This window comes from Takifugu flavidus, chromosome 4 (genome assembly GCF_003711565.1).
Source record: "Takifugu flavidus isolate HTHZ2018 chromosome 4, ASM371156v2, whole genome shotgun sequence".
Taxonomy (NCBI): Eukaryota; Metazoa; Chordata; class Actinopteri; order Tetraodontiformes; family Tetraodontidae; genus Takifugu; species Takifugu flavidus.
Genome location: NC_079523.1, coordinates 1,389,515 through 1,408,699, shown reverse-complemented (window position 1 = coordinate 1,408,699; position 19,185 = coordinate 1,389,515). Strand labels below are relative to the sequence as shown.

Sequence of the window (19,185 nt, the reverse complement as noted above, 5' to 3'; positions counted from 1 at the left end):
CAGCGCTCTCGGCTGAGATGAATAAAACCTGGAGGCTGCATCGCAGTCGGGTCACCTTGTTTATACGCAGGCATCTGCAGCAGCACCCCTCCAGACACACACTCGCACAGACACGTCGCCTCGTCCCTCCCATCAACACAGACACGACTCTCCTGCCTGGACTCAGAAGGAATCCCTGGCATCACCGTCGCTCCACCAGGCTCTCCTCTGCATAAGTTGCAACCTGCAGACGCCTCAGCGTCCCCCTGATTATAATGAGGAAGGGGCTTCACAGTGGCGAATCTGCACAGAACGCTGGCGAGGACAAAGAGAAGGACATGTGGAGAGAGAGTGGGTGGCAGCACAGGAGGACTGAGAAGAAGCTCCTGGCTTTTTGGATGACTTTGTCCCTCAGGAGCTGGACATTCATCCGGCCCCGTGAGAGAGCGAGCTTTCAGCGCTCTGCCTCAGCTGCCCGGCTGCTAAAGAGTGAGGCGTGAGGATGTGGCGTATGTGTGCGTATGTGTGTGTGTGTGTGCGTATGTGTGTGTGTGTGAGACCATAGTATGTTTGTGTGTGAGTGCCTGTCAGTAGCAGAGTGTTTAAAGAGGCCCCACAGACCTGAAGTCAAGTGGACCTGTGTGCGTGTGCGTGTGAGTATGTGTGTCCTTATCTGTGTGTTACGTTCAAGTGGATGAAGGCTTCCTCCTCTGCCAGATCGCCGTTATTTTCCAAAGCACCGCTGCTGCTCCTCCAGCACGGGAGTAACAGGTGAAGGACAAGGAAAAGGACAGCGTCTTTTCTCGGCTAGGAAATTAATCCAGCCGGTCACAGCGGATCGTTGCATCCTTCCGCCGGAGCAGAAAACATGAAAGTGGGTTTCATCCAAAGCAGCGCTTTTCAGGCAGACATGGGTTGGCAGTGATCAGACATGGTGGTCACCCATCTGGCTCTGGAGCTGCGTTTCCAGGGGCAGAAACTGAGGGGATTCTCATGCAAACTAACGCGCTCAGCCAGTGGCTTCCTGCCAGAGAACTCGTGGATCATCGCGCTCCAAGTGCTGCTGCCGTACCTGCTGTCAGGTCTGGGCATGGTGGCGGCGGGGATAGTTATGGATAAAGTGCAAGTATGCAAAAAATATATACCATTATATGCCTGCATGTGACTTATTAGGGTCTTAATATGTTTATAGGCCACTGGCTCCCAGGAGGGTGAATGAGGTAGATTAGTGAAGAGATAAAGGGGTAATTAGACGCTAAATAATGTCTCCTCGAAACAGATGGTTCACTTAAACATTCACCACAAACATCCATTTTATATTTAGACACATAAATATTAATGTGTGTGTGTGTGTGTGTGTGTTTTAGCACTGGGAGGTATTTAAGGAGATCTCAGAGGTTTTTATTTTGGTGCCAGCTCTGGTGGGGCTGAAGGGGAACCTGGAGATGACATTGGCATCCAGACTGTCAACAGCAGTGAGTGGAAATGCACTCAAAGGCACACACACACCCACCCACACACACCCACCCACACACACGCGTGCAAAATACGATAAAGAGTGTATTTTTACTGATAGCGATTGCAAAGTAGTAGGAAGAAATACATAAAAATGGTTAAAGATGGAGAATATAAAGAGAGCGCTTTGAACAACACACTGATGCAAACATGATCCCACATGGTTCAGTTTCTGCTCAGCGGTGTGTTTTTAAAATGTCCAAACCAAATCTTTACACGCCATTAAACGCTGAGGGCCATTTACAATCCCAGCATCCATCTTTCTTAGCACCATATCTTGGAGGAAGACTATAAGGTGACCCTTTTCCTACCCACAGGCAAACACAGGACAGATGGATGAGGGTCAGCAGCAGCTGAGGATGGTGATGAGCAACCTGGCTCTCATTCAGGTAGAGCCCTGCTGCCACCCTTGGTTAATATTCAGTGTTCAATATTCAGTCGTCATGGTGTGATGACACGCCACTCTTTCATCTGCAGGTCCAAGCCACGGTTGTGGGCTTCCTGGCAGCAGTTGCAGCAGTCGTGCTCGGTAGTCTGTCCAGGGGGAAAGTGGACATTAGCCAGGCTGCTATCCTGTGTGCCAGCAGTGTCACCACAGCCTTCATTGCTGCGCTGACCTTAGGTCGGTTCAAAAGGCGCATCGACAGTCCAGAGACTCACAAACCTGCGGAGAGGACAGAGCAGTGAATCTACTGCCTGTTGTCACTCTGTCCTGTCCAGGTCTGGTGGTGGTGGCGGTTATTATCGGATCCAGGAAAGTGGGAATCAACCCAGATAATGTGGCCACACCCATCGCTGCCAGCCTGGGAGACCTCATCACTCTGTATTTGCTTGCGAGGATCAGCAGCATGTTTTTCTGTCACAGAGGTCAGAAGCTGCTTTATTTAATGTGTGTCACAGTTCTGATAGTTTGCTGGAAACCCAGTTGTAAATGCCACCATCATGCAGCTATGGGGTAGTAGATATCAGAGGGGAACGAGTAACGATGTCTAGTTTTCCTTGTTAAATGTCTATGGCATCACAATCAGAGATCTATTGATCCGCAGACATGTGGTTCCTTCCTCCCACTGTTTGTGGATTCTTCCTGCTTCTGATACCAGCCTGGATTGTTATTGCACGTCGCTCTCCAGCTACCAGACAGGTCCTGCAGTCTGGCTGGTATCCTGTCATCTTAGCGATGTCCATCAGCAGGTCAGCCAACATCTGCCTCAGAGGCCTGATCCAAAGAAAAGAATCGACCTTTCCAGACTCACACCGTCTTGTCCTCTTCCCAGTGTCGGTGGCCTAATTCTGGATATGACAGTGAGCGATCCAGACTATGAAGGTATGGCTGTGTTCACACCAGTAATCAATGGTGAGTAGATACCGCTGAGGATGGAAGAAGAACCTGTTTTTGACTACTGTTTACTATGGACGGGCTCGATTCTTTTTCTTTATCAATGCAGGGGCAGGCGGGAATCTGGTGGCGGTCCAGGCCAGCAGGATGTCCACCTTCCTTCACTACTGGAGTGCTCCTGGAGATCTCCCATTAAAACTGACTGGGAACTGCCTTGATGTGTTCTGTTCATCAGGTTAGATGAGCAGAGAACAAATGTCGGCTGGGAACTTAATCCAGCTCCTTTCAGGGGTCAAACGGTCCAAAATGAAACTGTTTTGGTCTCGCAGTTCTTAAACAAAGTGGTTCAAAAATGAGGACATTATTTTAGTCTCATTGAAATCTCTCAAGTCACATGCAAACTGTTTCAGACGGACCCGTCTGCCAGGGTCACAGTCGACGTGAATATTAAAGTATCCTCTTTGTTCCAGCTGTGAACTCCAAGTCAGCCAGAGTCCTGGTTATCCTTGTGGTCCCGAGTCATCTCTTCTTCCTTTATATCGTCCACCTGATGCAGGGAGGTCACACGGCGATGACCCCCACCTTCATCATCTCCTACCTATGTGCCGCTGTCCTCCAGGTTGCAAACACCACACAAATCATCATTGTGTTTCTGTCCTTGTGGGGACATTAGTAACCTAACCTAACCTAAACCACAAAACCATGTCTTCATCCTCAGCTGTTTATACACACACACACACACACACACACACACACACACACACACACACACACACTGGCTTCCCTCTTGTATTCAACAGCTACTCTCTGCAGGTGCTGATCTTGCTTTATGTGGCCAGCCTGATGGTGCCGTGGTTGTGGCGAAGGGGTCTGGACCCAGACAACTTTTCCATCCCCTACCTCACCGCTCTCGGTGATTTACTGGGGACAGGCTTCTTGGCTCTGAGTTTCAGACTGATTGTCATGGTCCATTCTGCCGGGACGGATTTTTGACACGCGTACTCACTGAATACTGACAGCAAAACCGTTAAACAAGCCCTGGAGGACGTGACTTTAGGCTAGTTGGCATTAACGCTGTGCTTGTGACAGGATCGACAAATGTAAAAGCACAGTTTATATGGTGTTTAAATTATTATGCAAATCAACAGATTTTGGCTTATTAATGCTTTTGTGAGTGGAGCACCATAAACCAAAATAACATATCCAATATATATAAGTGGTGGCTTAACACTCATAACAATATATGTAATAACTAATAATTGAATAGCTAATGACCTGGTGAGAAGCAGCTTAAGGTAATGTTAAGTCACAACATCAATTATTATAAACTTAAACTGGAAAAGAAGGAAAATCAATGCGTGTTTGTACTTTATTGTGATTTATCATAAATGGACACTATTTTGTCGTAATAGCATAATAATAATCTCTGTTAACTTCAGTGCTTAAACTATTGTGCGCTGAATCTGTCGTCCCCTGCAGGACTGAATCACAACTTTAACACCAGCTTGGCTCTGTGGAAACATCAAACTCCCTGATATTTACGCACATTTTATCAAACATAGTTGTAAACTACAGGCACTCAATGTTAATGGTAAATTAGTCAATACTTGAGTAAATATGTTCACATGCAGCACAATCTAGATGAAAGCTCCAGTTTATTGTCTATTGTATGAATGTAGACTTTGTGCCTTTAAACTCTGCTAAGCCTTTCGTTGGTTGATGTTCAACTCTTTCTATACTTTATTATATTTCAGCAGCACATGAGACGGTCTGTAGGATAATATTGTTGCTGCAGATGTCAATAAAGATACATTCAGGATTGAGCTCTCTGTGTGAGGCCTTTCAATATTTTCAATTTTAGAAATTGTAATTATCTGTATATATGCCCAGAGTTGAAGTTGCTTTCATCGTGAAGGTAAGCATGACCGACTTGTTGCTGCCCACACGACTCCTTTAATTGTAGGGTTTCGCAGTCTCTGAAATCGACTGATGCATGACTGCTGAACGTTGTTCTTTATTTCTTATACACGGGTTTGTCCTTGGCTTCTTTGAAACATTCATGTAAAAAGAAGGCTGGATTTTAATTCAATTTTAATTCTGAGATTAACTGAACAATAATAATAAGCAAGCCACATGAACGTTGACAGACAGACAGACAGAGATGAACTTGAACTTGTTATGAACTTGTCAGGAGAAGCCTCAAGGTCATTAAATCTGCCCCACGCTCATGTCCAACATACAGTCACCCAGAAACATCATTCATATGCAGAACTCTTATGTCTACCACAGAATCTGTTTATGTCGGTTTTGTGTGATATCCTACTGGTCTGGAATCAGCCCACTACTGGTAATCTTTGAGTCTGGTCACCACGGGGACACGAGATCTCCTGACGGAGCAAATGGGAGTGGGCTACATGAACGAATCAGTGCATTATTACAACCATCAGTCTGTGCTCTGAATGCTGGGTTCTTATATTCGAGAAGACGTTCACATGTTGAAAAAAAACAACTGAAAAACCAACGGCTGGAACTGTTGGGGTCCAGGGTTGTGTCTGGTTTTTCCTGCAGGGGGCGTGGAGGAGCTCAATTGGCGGCAACTGGCACTGCAGGCAGGCAATTAACATGGCCACCTACATAAGGAGGGAGCGCCTGCCTATCAGGACCAGAGTGTGGTGGTGCTTTGTGGAGTGTTTCGTTGTTGCTGTGGGGGCTTCGTTGCTTTGCTTGGTCTGTCTTCCAAGTGTCTTCCCTGGACATTTAAGGTCTTCACGCTGTCTGCTGGACCTGAGAAGTGCAGAACCTGGCTCCCGAGTTTTCTGCAGTCCAGGAGGACTGCTTCTGTTTGAGGACTCACTGCTGGACCTGAGAAGTGCAGAACCTGATTCCCGAGCTCCCTGCAGTCCAGGAGGACGGCCTCTGTCTTCTGTGTCTCCCCGGCACGTTCAAGGTCTCCATGCCGACTGCTGGGCCGGTGAGCGCGCCGAGCCGGACTCCTGAGTTCTCTGCAGTCCAGGAGGACTGCTTCTGTCTTCTTTGAGCGTTCCTCAGTCAATAAAACTCATTTGGACCCGTTTACCACTGTGTTCGGGCCTGCTCTAGGGTCCTGTTAAAACCAAAACCCTAAGAGGAACAAACAATCTTCTTGACTGTAAATCAATTTGGCTGCTCTTGTGCCGCACTTTGATCATGGTTTGAGCCTATTTTCATTGATCGGGGATTCCTGGCAACCGCCAGTCATCCGGGTACAAATGTGGTGGTTCCTCGATATTGTGAGGCGCGTCTGACGGCTCCCGTAGGATGTTCTTCTTAATCCAAGAGCGCACCTTCTTTTGAACTGGCTCATTGCACTTTGAAATATGATTTTTCAGTTTTGCCTTTGAGTTGTGCGCCTCGACAATATACTTATTGATCAAACTGACATATTTCTCATCCCTCTTGGCATACACAGTGTCCATATCGGAGAGCTTCTCCTCCAAACTTGCTTTTGCTTTGAGACTAGCTTCCAGGAGAGCTGTGCAGTTTTCCATCTTTGTTCTGAGATCACTCATCTCACGTTCATTGTGCATTTTATGATGGAGTTTTGCAATTTCCAGCTCTTCTTTCGTCTTCTGGTGAGCTGACTTTTCCATGCAGTAGTCAGTTTCAAGAGCCGCAAGCCTCTCCTTTATTCGTGACACTCGACTGTGGGTTGGACTACTCTTTTCGTCCTCTATTTTAATTTGGAGTTTTGCAATTTCCAGCTCTTCTTTTGTGTTCTGGTGAGCTGACTTTTCCATGCGGTAGTCAGTTTCAAGAGCAGCAAGTCTCTCCTTTATTTGTGACACTTGACTGTTGGTTTGACTACTCTTTTTGTCCTCTATGTTAATTTGGAGTTTTGATGAATTTTCCAGCTCCTCTTTTGTCTTCTGGTGTGTTGATTTTTGCAACTCACTCTCATGTTCCAGATGTGCGATCCGTTCCTTTGATTGTTTCAGCTCTAGTTGGACAAGGCTTAGTATGTCACTCACTTTTGTAATTTGGCTTCTGCTCTCTTCCAGCTCTTCTTGTGTTTTTCTGTGAGTTACATTTTCCAGGTTATTTGCATTTTCTAGACTTTTTATGATTTCCTTTGCCAGCTTTAGTTCACTTTGGGTTTCACTTAATTTTTCTGCCAGTTCAACCATCTGTTGACCACCACCATGTTGCTGTCTCAGTGAAGGTTCTATGCTCCAGTCCAAACCAAAATTCTCTTCCGACTGGTTTAAGTGGACGGCCTTTTTCTGAGAGACTTTTTCTCCTTTCTCTTGCAAACTACAAGGGTCTATCTTTTTTCCTGAGTAGGAGTCAATAAATCCTTCAAGTTCCCTAAAGTCATTTAAACAACACTTGTAAACATCCCATACTTCTGCAACAATGTCCGCCATTATTTATGAAACTGCCAGTGAAATTAAATGTGATCATATATATATATATTTTACTGAAACCTTAATTAAATACTTGAATGGACCAAATTAAATGGCCATTTTTGATTTCAAAGCAACAAAGGACGAAAGCAACTGATTAGCAAGCAATTTATTAAAGCAATGTAATCTTTCATAGAAAAAAATAAATAAAAAGAATTCCTTAGAATGTCAGGTTCTCCTGTGTCCTGTTCCTACTCCCGTCATCCAGGAATGCCACATCTATCGGAAGAGCCCTTTCGTCCACCACCACAATGTGTGGCTGGTTGGTCCTCCCATCTGTCAGTCCGTATCTGGTCGTCTAACTGGATCGTAGCCCAGTCCTGGAGGTGTGTCCACATCTAAACTCTGAGTTTTCAGTCTAACCCTGGTACAGATGTTCCTTAACAGTGAAGATGAATTTCCTCTTTCACCACAAATCTTCACTAGGGATTTTTGGCAACCTCCAGTTGTGTGGATACACATTTGGAGGCTCCTTATTATCACACGTCGTGTCTGTCGGATTTTGAAGGATGTTCTCATTAATCCAACAGCAGATTTTTTGCTGTATTGACCTTTTACATTTTGCAATATGATTTCTCAGTTTTGTGTTTAAGTGGTGTGCCAGGACAACATGCACATTTAATAATTTGACATATTTCTGCTCTCTCATGGCATACACAGTGTCCACTTTGGAGAGCTTCTCCTCCAACCTGGATTTTGTTATAATGCTGGCATCCAGAAGAGCCGTGCAGTTTTCAAGCTTTGCCCTAAGATCATTAATCTCAAGTTTATACTTTTTCTCCAAAATGTTATTCATGTTGACGTCATTGTGGTATAAGTACTGTTTTTTGAGCGCAATGACGGCCTCTCGCAGTAGGTTGGTCTCACTGATGACAGACATACAAGTGAGGAGATCCTCCTTGATTTTTTTCTCAGTGTTCCGCAGTTGATTCCTCACTTCCTCACAGGTTTCGCTCAGCCCTTTGATTTGGTTGTTTGCCTCTGCTGTTCTTTTGTAACTTGGTGTGTTGCCCTTTCCTCCTCATAATCCTCCTCGAGACATCTTTTCTCTGTTTCGGTTTGCTGTAGCTGACCTTTGAGCGCTTTGATGGCAGTTTCCAGCTCCGTCGAGGAGTCCACCGGGGGAATTTCCATTACATGCTTCCTTTCTGGAGTCTTTTTCTTTTTAGGTTGATTATAATTCACTTTGGTTGCCATTGTCCTCCGTTGACTTTTAGCCATTAACGCTTCATGTGTCTTCTGGTGTGCCAACTTTTCCAAATGGAAGTCCTTTTGGATCTGCTTTATCCTTTCTCTTAAATGCCTCAACTGATTCTGGATTTGAATATTTTTTTCTTCCTGTGCTCTCTTTTGGTTTGAGGCAATTGCCAGTGCTTCTCTTGTCTTTTGGTGTGCAGATCTTTCTGTATGGAGGATATTTTTAAAAGCTTTGACCTTTTCTTTGAATTGCCTCAGCTTAGTTTGGATTATAAGATTTCTTTCATTCTGATTTTTTATTTGGATCTTTGCATTTTCGAGTGCTACTTTTGTCTTGAGGTGTACCAAGAAGTCATTGTCCTTATGAGAACGCTTAGCGGTTTCCTTCTTCTTCCTTAACTTACATTGGGTTTCACGTTTCTCCAGTTCATGTTGTAGGTCCAAATCCATACTCTCTTCTGACTGATTGAAACCAGCAGCCAGTTTACTAGTGTTTCGGTGTGTAGTTAATGATCCAACACCAAGGCTCTTTTTTCCGGATATGTCCTTGTAAAACCTTTCAAATTCCCTCATGTTATTTAAATAATTCCAATAAACTATATGTAACTTGGCAAAAACACCTTCCATCTTCACAAATAAAACGTTTTAAAATAACATTTTTTTTACTTATAACAAATGTTCAACATAAAAAGTCTGATCAAAGTTGTTGTTGCACCCTTAAATTACTTTTGTTTTTAGGACATCAAAGGACTCAAACAGTAAAATGGTAGTTATTAGACCTAACATTTCATAGAAACAGAAATAAAAGGCATTTCCACAGAATGTTGGGCCAGCAGAGTTGTCGGTTCATAACTTCACTTTTCATAAGCACTGGATTTTGCCATTGAAGTGGCTTGGTGGTCACCGTCATGGCATTGATGTATGTAATTACAGAAGCTTCCATCTTTGAAGTTTGTAGCGTCAAACAGTTGTTTTACTGCTGCGTTAAATATTAAACATAACCTCATGTGAAACAATTATAAATTCTTTCAAAAATGAAATGTGAGGTTATCTCTTATTACCTCCAGCAAGGGGGTTTTGAGACAGCCGCCGCTCGTTTGTTAAATTATTTATGTTATGGACAGATTTTAAATAAGATTCAGTAAATGTTGAGAGTTGGCCAAAGAAAAGTCTTCTATATTTTAGTAATGTTCTGAATTCTGAAGGGACTTTGGCGTGTGATCTTCCAAAGATCACAGGTGATGGTCAAAGCCAATGGGCAAACAACTAACTATGTTATGCAACCTTGTACTAATACTGCCTATGTATACTACTACAGGTGTAAGTTACATCATGTGGCAAAGGTTGGCACTCACCGGATGCTTTGTTTCAAGTTATAGTAGTGATCAGAAAATATGAGGGCAGAGAAAAGAAGGAAAATAAGTAGTATTTCTTTTTTTTTTTTGCATTCTTGTTCCACCTTAACATTGGGTAATCTACAGTATTAGAGGCCGAGGGAGCAACGTCCAAAGGTTGAGCACTGCTTTTATTTTGAAGGGGTCACTGCGGCGCCATCAGTTCACCCTCCTCAACAGTAGGTGGCGATAATGTTGTGTGGTGGAAAACAGCACCCGCTAATTGACAGCGCAGAAGAGCAGCAGTTTACCTGCATTATTGGAGCATAACGCTGCAAATCTGCGATAGTTGTTTCTTTTTTAACATAACCACCAATATTTGACGCGAGAAGCTCCTTCTAAAGACTGATTTTACCCGACAGTTCAGTGGTGTAAAATAAGTGTACATGTGATGCAACTGCTGCTCATTAAATTCTAATTCCTGTGCTGTTGTACCCAATGATCGATGGTTCTCACGGCTAAAATTAATAATCTTGAAGTAATAGTCACTAAGATGCACTTTTGGGCTTCAGTTAAAATACAGAAAATTGAGTTTTAAGCCTAAAGTATCTCTCTGCCACCTCCACCTGTTGGTCGTTTGTGTTTACCATGAAAGTTTGTGCACTTTAGAACTATCCTCCAATCTGAAGCAAACGACCATTATGGTGCGCCAGAAACCATCAATGATACACAATATAAAAGAAAGATGCTTATCCTCCAACGAGAATTAATTCCATTAGACAAAAAGCCACTTAAAACTATTCAAGATGTCTCAGTCACATTGAAGCCAGACACGAAATATCCAACAGAAGCAACAGTGTTGACCCGATAAAATGGCAAACATATACAAGAAATGTAAATAGAAATCGTTCTACTCACCAAAACGTGTGCTTATCTGAAGACAAAATGCGTCCTCCTTTATTTTCTTACAAAGCTTTTTAAAAATAAAAAATGTCGAGGGACACCATTAAGTCCCTAAAACTTTATTAGAACCGATCAGCCAGTGCCGCTCTCCACAGACCCACCGGGACTCCATAAAACCCATTTGGTCCAGATATGAGCCAGTTGTCGGAGTGTAATACTGTACAGCCTTTTCTCCAAGTGATGATGTTTGGAACCGTTCGAGCCAAGTAACTGTGGCGACCTCTGCCGGTCGATCTTTGACACAGCATCCGAATGAAGCAAGAAAGGACAAACAAGTGTTAAAAGTGTTGTATCTGTGTCGCAGTAGACTCAATTTTCATTTTCTGTTTGACTAGTTTGTCTTTTAAAGAAATTAGTCTGATACTTGATTCTACCTTGATAAATTACTACGTGCTTTTGCATAATAAAACACAAATATGGTGGTTTAAAAGCAAGATTTGCCTGAATTAATCACTTTCCCTCATTAAACCACCTCTTAAAAACTCCACCTGCCCTTAAACTCATCTTTGACTGTTTAGTTCCCTCACAGTTTAACTCTTCCATTCAGGTTTTCCGTCACTGAAATAAAAGACCAATGTGCTATGAAGGATGAAGGTTTTCCCCCAGTGCTGTTTTCTTGGTAATTTAGTAAAAAATATATGCTGAAATGTTTTTATTTAAAAAAAAAAAAAAAACTGACAGTTTTTTCCATTTGTTTGACTTTGTAAAGTTAAACATAACAATAAATTAAAACATATAATTACAATGAAATCTCTTTTACAGCACAAAAATAAAATCACAGTAACAAATGTCTGCAGGGATGACACATTCAAAGCCACATGTCTAAATATTCTAACACTTTCTAAAGCATGCTGCAAATGCTCAAAAGCACCGTGATCATTCGATCCCTGCACACTGTCCATTTCACCCCCCTCGGCTAACTCGTCTTTTATGAACTGTCCTCTCTGCACGTGAATCTATGTGGAGGACACATCTTTCAGGATACATTTCCTACAGTGTCAACATCAGCTTTTCACAGATAGAATTGTCTTAAAATGATCAACTTTAGCAGTTCGGTTCAAGTGATGCTTCAGCTTTATCTGAAATTGAGATACTCTGGTACCGAGTAGTTGAAAAGCAGGAAATCCATCCGATAAAGGTTGTACAGCCTTTTCTGGTAGAAGGGGCTGATGTTGTGGAAGAACTGTGCTGCCATGTCTCCTGTAGTCCTGGTGCTCTTTGATGAGGTAGGGAAGCTAACCTGGTCCTCCACCCCAGCCAGCTGCAGTACATAGCGGGAGTCCTGCTCCAGCGTCTCGTATTTACCCACCACATCATAGTGAATGAGGCAGGGGTGGCAAAGGGAGTGGACGCGCTCCCAGTGCTCATTGAAGGGCTCTTCTCTCTGGGTTGCTGGGTCCACGAGGTAATACACAAACTCCTCAAAGGAGACGTCGTTTCCTCTCTCCAGTGCCTCGGGCTGGGGATCCATCCGGTGCCGCTTCACTATCTTTGTGCCGTATCTTTTGTGAAAAGCCGTGTTGTAGCTCCGTGTGAATTTGTTGCGGTAGGCAGACACTAAACGCTCAAAGGGCTCGCGTACGAATACAAACTTTAAGTAGGAGCGCAGGCGCTGGTTTATCTGGGCCGTGGAATATTCTGAGAGAGTGCGGAGGTTTTTTGGAACGTGAGCCTCGTTGGCCGGGATCGCCAGTGGGTCTCGCTGTGATCCAGCAGCCCCCGTCAGAACCATCAGCACACGCTTCCAGTTGGTGCAGGCCACTTTCGGCACGTAACAATAGAGCAAGCTGTGCTGGTCATCCACGATGATATGTTTCAGGTCATCGGGAATCAGCACCCTTCGCTTTCGGCTGTAGGAGCGGCAGGCGTCCTCCAACACCTCCCGCCGCCCCTGATGGATCACCTGCACTCCTGACTCCATCTACACACAAAGTTTAATCGCATTAGTGGTTTGTTTTCAATAAAAATGGACTCATCATGGGGCTGCTTTTGTGTTACTTCTATATGGGACATGAGAGTCTCTGAGGTTTGTTTTAAAATATTCCAGTTTAAGTAAAAAGGCGACAATGTTGACAATGATTAAACCTAATTTCAACAAAGTTATAGTATTCAAATGGTTTCTTACAACAGCTCCATGTGGACCAGCAGTAAAAATGCAAAATCTACTCACCGGGTCGCCATCGTAAAGTGTCTGTAGGGGACTCCTCCGCGACTTCCGCTCACTTCTGCCTTCGCTGACGGGCTCCAAAGCTGCAAACATGTGGAAAACGGGAGAAATGTGGTGAAGCGGCTGCTTTTCAACATAAACTGGGACTTCACAATAAAAAGCAAAAGATCAGGAGCAGACAGAACTTCGACCTCCCTGCTCATTTATTTCTGCCTCTGACTTTGTTATGGAACAGTTTGCACTGATCCTTTGAAACACTGTTGAGGCTTGAAGGGAAAGTCTCATCAGAAGGGGAAAAAGTCAAAAAGCAAGCCAGGGTGGATCCAAACCAGTGGGGAATGAGTGCTGTGAAGCATTGTTAAATACAGGCCTCAGCTTCCATCCCAGCATCAGATTACATGAGGTCAGAAGCACAGGGCAGCTTCACCACAGTGGATCTCTAATTTCATCTGGGCAGATGTCTTCTAGAGGCCTCGGTGTGGCACCGACTGCAGCCTTGGAACAGTGGAAACTTCAGCTCAGCAACCATAAACACGGCAAAATGCCAAAGAGCTAGTTTCATTTGAACAGATTTTCATCTCACATGGAGCCCGATGTTAGCTGGCAAAGAAGACAATTTGTGAATTAAATGAGCACTTAAAACATTTTATAAGGAGCTACAAACTGGTCCAATTACCTGCTTGTAAAATCTGGAACGCTGCGCTCCTTCCAAAAACTACAGAAAGGAATCAGCAATTAAAAAAAGAGACATTAAGTCAGCTGAACTTTTAGGGTCTAGCTGTAAAAGAAAATGAGTTGACCTTTGAAAATCCACTAACAACAGATGTAAATGCGGACAATATGTGATGTGAAATCTAAATTTAATACGTAATGTTGTGGTTTGTTCCTTCTGGCTTTTATTGTACCTTTTTACTACACATTCATCCTGTTTTCAACCAAAAAAAATGATGCTAATCTTGTGTGTGAAGGATGAGATCAGTTCTGGACCCAGAACCCAGTAACTCAGAGGAGAAAGGTTTAAGGAAACAGTTATCAGATGCTAACATCTTTCCATCCGGGACACCACTATTGCCTATCCGTCTTAACCAGTGCTACCGGTTCCAGGGCCACATGTTACTGGGAGTTGCTGGGGTCGTTATTAGAGACGTGGTTCAATAAATTGTGAATGTTTCTTGGAAGCACTGAAACTTGGCTTTTTGAGACCCAAACGAACCCCAGATGCGCCACTGAGTACAACCTCATTCTTGGAATGGAAAAGACAGATTCCAAGATACTGGATACTCCGGCCAAATGGAGGTTTGTGTTTGTCCCAGGAGCGACTGAGGTGATCCGCGAAACATATTTCTCACATAAGCTTTCCCAGAGCCGCCGTTTCTCCCTCATCCGCCGCCGAGCGAGGAGCTTCTGCTCTAATTTAGGATGCGAGCGCAACCTGGCAGACCGAGAGACGCATTTACTGACATGACTCAGCTAATGTGGAAAATTTAACTCCGCAGTTTGTCAAACACAAACGACCGCTTGAGTGTAAAACTGCTGGGCTGCAGCTGAAACCAGAGCGGGGACGTTAACATCGAGGAAAAACGACGCAGAGCAACTATAAATCCACCCCAAAAAAAACCTGCTGACACGCAAAACCTCTCGAGCCCTCAACTGAATACACGATATTCTAAATAAACGGCTTCAGTTGGATATGAAACCCGAGCCAACAGCTGAGCGCGTCGTCAGCTCCACCTAAAGAATACTCAAAGAAAGGAACGAGTTAACTGGACCCGACCCCGCAGCATTCCTCCCGATTCATATAGAACTGAAGGCCTTAGGAAATGCAAAATACAAAAAAGGCTGATGTGTGTTCCTCCTGTCCAGCACATAAATGGAGCTCTGTGTCGAGGCCCCACTGGGAGCACCAGACACCCCCCCCCACCCCACCAATTCATAGGTTTCTCCTGCCAAAGGCCCGCTCTACTGAGGGAGACACTGTCTGAGGGAGAGCCCGATGCACAACCCGCAAAATGTGTGTAATGGGTGTGAAGGCAGGAGGTGGTGTCTGATGACCGAGTCCCAGAGAAACGTCTGCGCGTCAGATGGGGATCGTCTCCACACCCGCCGGGCCTCCTCCAGCTTCTGGGGGACAGTTGTAGGCCGACATCTTTGCCTTTAGGTTGATCTCTGACAGAGCAAATCCTCCATCGTGAGACATTTAGTTGGAGAATCTGCTGCTGGTGACCAACTGTCTGAGGACCGTCTGGTTCCTCGCTGTGCGTCTGTGGACGGTTCCTCTACACGTAATGTCGAAAAGATGCCCCGACCAAAGGCTGTTCAGACGGATGCAGGTGGTGCAATAAAGCTGGCCGGCTGCCTGCTGAGCAGTTTTACAACTCTAACGGCCTTTAGTCAAGTTCAGACAGGGAAGGTATGAGGGGGGAGAAGCTCTTCAGGACCAAAATAACTATTTCAGCCCAACGGCTAAAACCAGAACTTCAGGTTCTGGCCCAATCAAACTGGCAGGACCGATTACCACTAAGCTAGATCGAAACCCCGGGGTGGATTTCCAGGAGACAGCAAGCGACTGTAAAACATTCCGAAGCACGTCGCACCACGTGCGCTTCTTCTGTCGGCGCCTTTATGGAGACCACCAGCAGCACGTGAGCCATGTCATGCTGCAGTGGCTCCGGAACGTCGGGGCTCCGCGTGCATCCACGTCTCAGCGGGAACTTTTCTTTCCTTAAAGGGATTCCAAGCAGCTGTAAATTTGAGGGCAGTCTGGTCAAACCTTTTAAAATTTGAATAACGACTTTGTTTTTTAAGGAGTAAAATAACTGTGACGGGTTTATGGCGGGAGTTTCCCCCAGCTTAAACTACCATTCCTATTGTCCGTGTCTCTTATGGTGCAGCAGACACAACATGGTCTCCGCACACAGTTGCAACATCTCATTATCCTAAATTTGGACCAGTCTGTCCCAAACAGTGCAGGTCCAAATCGAGGCCCTTTTATAATGAGTAACTCTAACTTGGGTGCACATTCATTTGTGGCGGCTCTGCGCAGCTTTACATAGAAAACCAGCGGTACCTTTGGCCCCGATGAGCCATTAAAGGAAACGAGAAGCTGATAAAATGGCCAACTTCTGAACAGGAAGTACGACATGTGAAACAGTGTTTTGGAGTGGCGTCATGGTTAGATGTTCTAAGATGGAGCTGCGATCTCTCACGTGTAGCAACGACTCGGAGGTTTGAGGTCAGGCTCACACATGCTGATCGAATCTGTCCGGAAACAACACTGAATGACACGTTGTGAACCTTCTGCACCAGGCACTTGGCACTTTTTACAGAACCCAAGAGCAAATGTGGTGAATAACATTCACTGGCTGAACCATCCTCAAGAGTAAATATAGCAAACTTGTTTTAATCAAGGCACGAGAGGATGGAAGTGCCCCTGCGAGCATCACCAGCCCAGGATTTAATGTAGTAATGGAGACCAGCTCAGATTCCAACATCTCCCGCGGCGCCGAGACCTCGAGGTCCTCCACGAGTGTCTAAATCACATGGATGTAGCTGTGGATGGAACGGTGCCTTAGCAGAAGCGGGCAGGAAATTATTTTTGGCTGGAAGACCTTTTTGAGCATTTCCTGGATATTCTTAGAAAGCTTACACAGCATGTGTGAATATCACTCCCCCGCATGTCGAAGGGCTAAAGGAGGAAGCGTAGACTGAAGAGTCCATCTTCAGTTCACGTCTTAATGACTGGGAGCAGTGTCCGCCCCGTGTCACATGCAGCAAAAATTAGCAACCCCTTTAAAAAACCCTGGGCTAGAATCCCACTTTGGTCCACGATATGAATGGGACCATTGTATGTGGCAGTACGGGGGACCTGGAAGACCTGGAAGGCCTGGAAAACTGCGCTCAGGGAGGGCCGACCTCACCGCCAGCCGGCTGCAGCCTCTCCCAGCTGCCCTCTTCAGACCACTGGGAAGGGCCCGCTAATCAGGGGGGTAATTAATTAGGTCCTCAAATGAAGGTTGTGGTTCTCAGGGGGAAAAACAGAGGAAAACCCGAAGAGGAACATTCTATTTAATCTATAGAACATATGTCAATCCCTCTTTCTTTCTTTCTTTCTTTCTTTCTGATAGATAGATAGATAGACAGACAGACAGACAGACGGACGGACGGACGGACAGACGGACGGACAGACAGACATTACAGTTATTACAGTTATTACCGTTGGGGAAGACATTTAGTGATAGAGATCTCTTTCCTTTCGTAATTGATGCATATTGTTATTAATTTTACAGAAGACTGATCAACTTGACGATGCTAATGATCAAGAATGTGAGCTCACCTGGCTTCAGACTGCTGTTAAAGTAGAGGATGACCATGAGGAAACAGCCCAGACACAGGGCAAAAACCAGCCGGTCCACTTTTGGTTTTCTCATGCTGAGAGCTGGAGGGAGGGAGGGAGGGGGACCGGGGGACCGAACCGACTCCGGCTGTTGTTCCGTCTACTTTATCACCGATAAAAGCCTCGATCCAACGCGCTGACCTTTGTCACGTCGGATCTTGTCGTACATCCTTAAATGCGCAGTCTGCGGTGGAGAAGAGCGGAATCGGAAGCGCTTCAAGATTAGCGGAACATTCTCTGAGAGAAACCGGGCCGCCCGGGCGGTCCCACCGGAGGCCACTGGGAATGGCTGTGGTCGTCGGCTGGGAAAGTTCCGAGGGGGGTTGTCGAGGCTCTTTTACTTTTTAACTCCTTTCTCCCCAAACACAAGTTCTGAACTTTCGAGAGCGAGTGTTGCCAGAGACTTCCGCTGGCACCTATTAAGTTAAAAGTACAATTCTACCCGCGATTTCATGTGCGCTATTGGACCATTTTGCCAGGACAGCTGATCATTCTGACGTCTGTCACGACCAGAACTAACCGGGTTGAGTACCGGTACATTCCACACAGGCTCAGTGTTGGTGGGGGGGACTTTTCTCATGTGTGGCCTTGGCATGCTTTTATTTTGAAAGGTCCCAGATCTGTTTTCACTTTGGTTTCATTTTGCGTCCAAAACCAACTTTGTCCGAAAACTGTCAAACTAATAAATAGTTCATGTTGTAAGGCGCCTGCTCTTAATGACTAACTTTAGCTTTTCAATACGAGCCAGTTCGTCCTTTCCAGAACGTTGGTTCAAACCGAATCAGCAATTATTTCTTCAGGATATAATACAGAAACTTTTATTTACAACTATTCTGCTTTCTTCATTTATTCCTAAAAGGACAGTATGGGAGAGCACAGGAATGGAACAAAACTGACTCAGAATATAATCAGTGATTAAAGTTTCCTCCATCCATCACAGGGTCGAAGCCCAAGCTTATGTGACAAAGGAAAAACTTCCTGCATGGCTTCTTTTGACCTTTGACATTTTCTACATTCCTCCTGTCCATCTTGCCAGGAATCATGGAGCAAATATGCGTGAAGAGTCAGGAGAGGTTAGACGCCACACGACTGATCAAACCCTGGAACTTATGAGGAGTGAGTGTGAAGCTCGCCACTGTTTACTGCCGGAGCCGGTCAGGGGTCAGCATCGCATCGCACTGCCCTATCAGAAAAGAGGTGTAAAGGAAAGTCACATGACGGAGTACTTTGACCACCAGACACTGTCCATTACACATTTGAGCGAACTTTTGTGTTTGATATCTTCGTGTTTGCATCAATCAATATGTTTCAGGTAATAATGCTCCTCAGGCATTTTAGTGTGAGGAGGATTTAGTGGATCAACTGGTCACAGAGGTCAATCTAACCTGTTTAAAGGAGTTCATCTGGTCCAAATTTGACTATTTCAGACGCTGTTCAGACACAATTAAAATAAGTTCAAATTTTACCTGAGAGGGGAGATATTGTTTCTCTGAACGCTCCCTGCACGGGAACATTTTGTTCCTCTTTTCCTGACACGTGTCCCAACAATGCTTTGCAAAGATGGTTCTGCACTGCAGAAAGCACATTAAAGGCCTTATTAAATACATAAACCCGTCACCCTGCAGATATTCATGATAAAGTGCTGCCCTCTAGAGACCAAAAACAACCACATGATCCACTGTTGGAGTACATCATAAACTGCGGAGGTCATACTTTCAATATCTGCTTTGAATTAGTCGACATTCAAGCCATACTAGTGGAACTAATGCGCCCCATCCACCCTCAGCATGCACATTTTTCAAATTCACAGGATAGCAGTTTCTGTTGCCTTCAGGGTTTTATTATTGAATTTAGATATT

At 44.8% G+C, this 19,185-nt stretch overlaps 2 protein-coding genes across 4 annotated transcripts; one reads left to right on the top strand and one right to left on the bottom strand.

Annotated features, from left to right (window-relative positions):
- The first annotated feature begins 56 nt into the window (after window positions 1-56).
- Window positions 57-4,653, top strand: LOC130524560 (solute carrier family 41 member 1-like). 2 transcript variants are annotated; one of them, XM_057030810.1, is made up of 10 exons: window positions 59-1,105; window positions 1,347-1,454; window positions 1,812-1,883; window positions 1,972-2,116; window positions 2,215-2,361; window positions 2,541-2,685; window positions 2,769-2,848; window positions 2,940-3,065; window positions 3,301-3,449; window positions 3,644-4,653. In XM_057030810.1, exons 1-10 carry the CDS (start codon window positions 911-913, stop codon window positions 3,821-3,823), a joined length of 1,347 nt encoding a protein of 448 aa, XP_056886790.1. In that variant the 5' UTR covers window positions 59-910; the 3' UTR covers window positions 3,824-4,653. The 2 variants fall into 2 exon arrangements, with proteins under 2 accessions (XP_056886791.1, XP_056886790.1); XM_057030811.1 differs by lacking the exon at window positions 1,347-1,454 and having other exon boundaries at window positions 57-1,105.
- Window positions 4,654-11,403: 6,750 nt separating this feature from the next.
- On the bottom strand, window positions 11,404-17,946 carry si:ch211-236h17.3 (carbohydrate sulfotransferase 11). 2 transcript variants are annotated; one of them, XM_057030816.1, is made up of 4 exons: window positions 17,267-17,946; window positions 13,610-13,648; window positions 12,937-13,016; window positions 11,404-12,687 (listed from the first exon to the last, which is right to left on the bottom strand). In XM_057030816.1, exons 1-4 carry the CDS (start codon window positions 17,358-17,360, stop codon window positions 11,842-11,844), a joined length of 1,059 nt encoding a protein of 352 aa, XP_056886796.1. In that variant the 5' UTR covers window positions 17,361-17,946; the 3' UTR covers window positions 11,404-11,841. The 2 variants fall into 2 exon arrangements, with proteins under 2 accessions (XP_056886796.1, XP_056886797.1); XM_057030817.1 differs by lacking the exon at window positions 13,610-13,648 and having other exon boundaries at window positions 17,267-17,922.
- Window positions 17,947-19,185: the final 1,239 nt, after the last annotated feature.

Coding starts and splice junctions, on each gene's coding strand:
- LOC130524560 (XM_057030810.1), top strand. CDS start 911: ATGGTGGTCACCCATCTGGCTCTGGAGCTGCGTTTCCAGGGGCAGAAA. Junction 3,066..3,300: donor TGATGTGTTCTGTTCATCAG/GTTAGATGAGCA, acceptor TCTTTGTTCCAG/CTGTGAACTCCAAGTCAGCC. Junction 3,450..3,643: donor TATGTGCCGCTGTCCTCCAG/GTTGCAAACACC, acceptor TACTCTCTGCAG/GTGCTGATCTTGCTTTATGT.
- si:ch211-236h17.3 (XM_057030816.1), bottom strand. CDS start 17,360: ATGAGAAAACCAAAAGTGGACCGGCTGGTTTTTGCCCTGTGTCTGGGC. Junction 13,017..13,609: donor GTTCCAGATTTTACAAGCAG/GTAATTGGACCA, acceptor ACATGTTTGCAG/CTTTGGAGCCCGTCAGCGAA. Junction 12,688..12,936: donor CACTTTACGATGGCGACCCG/GTGAGTAGATTT, acceptor CTTTGTGTGTAG/ATGGAGTCAGGAGTGCAGGT.